Source organism: Camellia sinensis, chromosome 9, assembly GCF_055761805.1.
Source record: "Camellia sinensis isolate YWXY chromosome 9, ASM5576180v1, whole genome shotgun sequence".
Classification (NCBI taxonomy): domain Eukaryota; kingdom Viridiplantae; phylum Streptophyta; class Magnoliopsida; order Ericales; family Theaceae; genus Camellia; species Camellia sinensis.
Genome location: NC_138969.1, coordinates 65,471,275 through 65,476,614, shown reverse-complemented (window position 1 = coordinate 65,476,614; position 5,340 = coordinate 65,471,275). Strand labels below are relative to the sequence as shown.

The window sequence follows — 5,340 nt, the reverse complement described above, 5'->3', positions numbered from 1 at the left end:
ATTCTCTATTTCTCTTTACATTATATTTCTACAGGAATTGACAACTGTGACTTAGGTCCTAAAATTTTAAAAAGTAGGAGTAGCCACCTAACATGGGGTTTCAAGTGTGCTAGGTCACCTAAAAGTTACTTTCAGAGAAGATAGTTTTAATTATTATTTTCAAAGAAAATAATTTTAGAAAAGAGTAAGGAAATATTGATTTTTTTTTGACATATTGGCATGGGCCTTATTTTGAAATATGACTTCCATTTTTGACCTGTGAAAACCAGAGTCGGGTTCGGGGATTTACTGTTACGAGTAGGGAAGGTATTAGGCACCTTAGATCACCCTTTTGGTACTAAATTGCCTAGATGTTGATCCTTGAATTTTACTACATCACTTTTGGTTTCAATGACTTAGTAGCAATCACCAAGTGTGATTTTATCTCCTCATAAGAACAATGCGTGGTTTCGAAAATTAACCTTTCTTTGAAGAGATTGATTAGCACTATTATGATATCAAAATGGTACAAGACAAAGATAAAACAAAAATAAAAACAGAGAAGTTTGGACCGGGCCACATGGTTACCTACGTATCCTGTTATGGGAATTAGGTCCAATTGTAGCTTGATTTTTGAAAGGAGCCTTTTTAAACTTGATGATAAAAGAAAGATAAAAATGAAAATTAGAAAGATTTGAATTTCGAACCGAGCCACATGGCTGCCTATGTATCCTGTTGTAGGAATCAGGTCCAATTGTAGTTTGATTTTTTAAAGAAGTCTTTTTTTAAATTCTTTTTTCTTTTTAGCCTTTTTCTTTTCTTTTCTTTTCTTTTTTTGTTTGTTAAGGAAATCTCTCTTCTTCTTTTTTTTAGATTCAAAACAAAAATTTGAAAGGAAAAAAAAAATTGTTTCTTTGCTCATCCTTCTTTTTTTTTTTTTTTTTTGTGTTTTGTTCTTCTTTTTATTTATTTTTTTATTTATTTTTATATACACGGGTAACATTGAAAATAAAAAGGTGATGTGGGTATTATAGAATGGATGTGAGGTTGATGCAAATAATATAAAATAAAATAAAATATGTATATATATATACAAGTAGTATATTAGTATAATAAATTAAAATATGCATATGTAGATATATATATATATATATATATATATAGATACAAGTAGTATACAAGTATAATAAAAAAAATATGCATATATGGATATGGATTTATAGCTACAAGTATATATATATACACACAAATATTATATATACATATATGATATAAGGTGAAATAGAAAATTTATACAAAAAGTCTATACAGAATGATGTGGTACATGTAAATTTACTATTTTAAATCAAAATATTTATCAAAGTAATTTTCATTTCATGGATATCATTACCGCATCATTTTGGTTACATATTCTGTATAAATTTTTTGATAAGATGATACCTATTTTTTTATTTAATGTTATGTAGCTGGCATAGCAAGTCCTTAATATATGTATATATATATGAAACCAATAAAAATATATGTATGAAGAGATTAGACGGTCTTCAATTTTTATGGATCCATAAAGTTTTGAGACAAACCTTGTAATGTTCAAATGTGATGGCTCGAAATTTTAACAAAGAGAGAAAGTGAAATAATAAGGCATAGTATTAAACCAATATCCTAATAAAAGATATGACAACACTAACACTCACTATTTTTAATCCACAATTGTGTGCGGAACTTGACAGCTTTTTCCCAACATCTCTGTTACATTAATTTTTTTTAAAATTTCTTTTGAACTTACTCGACCAAAATAAAATATAAAAAGTAAAAAATTGAGTAGTAACTCAAGAATGAAAGAAACCAAAAAGAAAGAACTCATTTAATTGAGAGAGAGAAACAGAAGTGAGCCTTGCATTCCCTTGTCTTCTCTTGGCCTCTCCAGAGCCTCCCCGCAAATGAAACAAACAATGATAAATTACACTTTACATTCCTATATTTTACATAAAATCTCATTTTGGTCTTTACATATTAAATTGTGACACTTTAACTTCTGCACTTTTAGTCAAGTACCCTTATGTTACTTCCACTGACTCTTTAACAGAAGTTAGTAACATAATGAGTATGTGGCCACTTAGGGGAAGGTCGGAAATGATTTCCCGCCAATACAGCTTGTGATTGTTCCAAAATTTCTATCAATTTAGGGCTAAACCAAAATGCAGATGGTGAACTATTACGGTTATGCAAAAAATGAGTCACGAATTGAAGGGAAAGGAAGACAAAGGTGCGCATCCATCAGGTAAAGTATAACTTTACAATATTTTATAACAATTGTTTGTCTTTGTTTGTGTGTGGGGGGTTTTTACAACGATTTATTGATTTATCATTTTGTTTGTTTGTTTGTTTGATTCTGTGTGTGGGTTTCTAGAACAATTTCTTGGATCAAGTGTAACTTTTGTTCAATTTTTTTATTTACTACTTTATTGGTTGAAAAAAAATGTGGTCCCCGAGTGTCTTGTCTAGTCTTTGTCTTTTTGTATTAACACCTGTATTGTGTTTGGTTCATGGATTTGTATAGAAATTTGAAAAGGAAAAGGAAAAAATATGATGAAATTTGAATGAAATATATCTACATTTCAAATACATTTTCGCTTCCATTTTCTTGATCCCTACCCAAATCAATAAACCAATTACACTTTTAGTTCACAGTGGACATTTGTGGACTTTTTGTGGTCCTAAACTCATTTGTTTATGAATTGTTTAATTAAAATGGTTGAAGAAAATTTATTTATGACTTTGTGGTCTCTAAACTGTTTTCTACAGGGGATGGTTAATGTTTTACTATTAAGATTCACCATGGGGGTGACTTTGTTTACTCTCCAAGAAAGATGTACATTGGTGGAAACATTACTTTAGTTGAAAATTGTGATCCTGCTAAATTTTCTTTACTTGACTTTAATGCTAATGTGAAGAAATTTGGGTATGATGGTTTAATTATTTACTTTTACAGAATCCATGGGATGGACTTTGATAATGGTTTAAGGTTGCTAGCAACTGATGCTAATTTGGTTGAAATGATTGCTCAAATGTCTCCTAGTAGAGCCATTGAAGTGTACTTCGAAAATGTTCCAGTAATGGATTGTTGGGACAACCAAGTGGAGTCATGTGATGTTTCTGGGAGTAGTCAACCTAGAGAAGTGATTAGTCAAATTGAAAGTGATCATAGGGGGGAATTAATTGCTGATAATGTTGATGTTTCTGTAGATAAGAGTCATGACGTTCAGGTTGAAAATGATGGTAATGACAGTGACGTTGAAAATGACAGTGAGGATGTAGACTTCTATGATAGTGATTATGCAATGAGTGAAGATGATCTGTTGTTTGAAAACAATGTTGACAAAGGTGTTGAGTGGGTTGGGAGCTGTAGAGGGAACACAAATGACTAAGCAGATGAGTATAATATGGGTTTACAAACATTGAACTAGAGGGTGTAGAGCTTGAGCAAGATGGTGGATCATCTGATGAGCTCCAAAGCATTTATGACTCAAGTGATGAGGATAGAAGAGGTCCAAAGCATCCAGAGTTTAATCCTGACACTGACATGACCAATGTTGAATTTAAAGTGGGCATGTTATTTGGTTCGGCAACAGAATTTAGGGCTACAGTGAGAGAGTATGCAATAAAGAACGGTAAGAATGTAAAGTTTGTCAATAATGAGAAAACAAGGGTGAGGGCAGTGTGTAGAGTGGGATGCGGATGGATCATATTTGCTTCTAATATGCAGAACCAGAACACTTTGCAAGTGAAGACATATAGCAAAGAACGTAATTGTGGAATGGTGTTTCAGAACAGGCATGTTAACTTTAGGTGGCTGTCGAAAAAGTATATGGATAGCATTAGGGGAACCCTAAACTCTCAATTGAATCTTTTCAAGCACAAGTTCAGGAGGATTATGTGGTTGGAGCATTTAGGAGTCAGTTATACAGGGCCAAGAGAAAGGCTTTAACCGTCATACAGGTTACTAACATTGAACAATATAATCAACTTTGGGATTACTGTGAAGAGTTGAGGAAAACAAATCCAGACACAACCATCATCATGAAATCAACTCCTCATGAAACATTGTTGGGTATACCTCCTTAGTGGAGTATGGGACCCAATTAGTTTATTAAAAATATGTAATTTGGTTTGATGTTGGTTATAATATATATTTTTATATATTATATCTGACTTTTGAAAGTCCAATAGGTATTTAATAATCTATTTAGTAACAACTAGGGTTTTGATAGAAAGCCCAAGAGTCAATAATAAAATTTTTGGTATTGTCTTTGTTTTTCCGAAGAGTGCCATCGGCTAATTGATCATATATTTGGTGGATGTGTGCTTGGTGTTGCTAAGCTTGGTGCTCTGTGTATTTTCAATTGGTGGCTAATATTGGTCCAAAGCTTTGTGCTTTGTTTGTTGCTATTTTGCTTGGAAGTTTTGGTTCTATTTCGGCCTTCCTTCAAAGCATCGTTTGGTTCGTTATTTTGGGTCTTCTTCAACTTTGTTTCGAAGATAATTTGTTTGTCTATTTGGTGAGGTATTTCCTCTTATTATTTGTGATAATTTAGAATTCACCTGAAGGTGGTTTGTGAGACCATTTATGTCTCGTTTGTAATTGTTTGAAAACTCTTGGTTGATAGTAGAATCGGATTTCATTCCCGTGGACATGCCTCACATTGAGGGAACCACATAAAAATTCTTGTGTTGTCGTTGATTTAATCTTTTCACATTATTTTTTATTTCCATCAATTTATTTACTTGTAGGAAATCATCTATTTTCCCTAACACACCCTAAGGACCCTACTAGTCAATTTACCTTTGAGAGATGGTACATTTGTCTTGGAGCTTGCAAGAGGGCTTTGTGACAGGGTGTAGGCCACTGATTGGTCTAGATGGATGCCATTTGAAAGGTGGACAAACTGGACAGTTACTAGTTGCAGCAGGAATTGGTGCCAATAACCAAATGTTCCCAGTAGCATATGCAGTGGTGGAGGGTGAAACAAAGAGCTCTTAGTTGGGGTTCATTCAATTGCTCATAGAAGACATTGGCATAGAGAATCAACATGGATGGACATTTATTACAGACAAACAAAAGGTATGTACTATATCAGATGAACCTACCAAACCTGCCAAAGTCACAAGGCAGAATACAACAGTAAAGTGTGGTAATTGTGGAACATAGGGCCATAACTATAGGAGCTGCAAGAATCCACCAAACAAGGAGTACCAACAAAAAAATAAACCAAGATGGAAGAGCTTAGGCTATAAAAGGAAAAGGGTGAGTGCGTAATTTGTTGTTAATGTTTTAAATTAATATAACTAAATATATGTTTG

At 32.8% G+C, this 5,340-nt stretch overlaps 2 protein-coding genes across 8 annotated transcripts in view; both read left to right on the top strand.

The window, feature by feature from the left end:
* The window catches only part of LOC145798634 (disease resistance protein At4g27190-like), a 214,498-nt gene that overhangs the window by 164,565 nt on the left and 44,593 nt on the right, over window positions 1–5,340 (top strand). The window lies entirely within an intron of this gene.
* Window positions 1–5,340, top strand: part of LOC145798636 (uncharacterized) — a 33,029-nt gene that overhangs the window by 26,901 nt on the left and 788 nt on the right. Inside the window, exons 2-3 of one of the 7 annotated variants that reach the window (XR_014339882.1) lie at window positions 2,166–2,260; window positions 4,771–5,284. Coding sequence is in view for 5 of the 7 variants with exons in the window: in XM_082886951.1 (XP_082743077.1) it covers window positions 2,850–3,407 (558 nt within the window). In the remaining 2 variants the exon portion in view is untranslated. Of the gene's footprint in view, window positions 1–44; window positions 5,285–5,340 lie in introns of those variants that run through there. The other 6 variants (XM_082886949.1, XR_014339881.1, XM_082886951.1 and 3 more) reach the window with 6 other exon arrangements.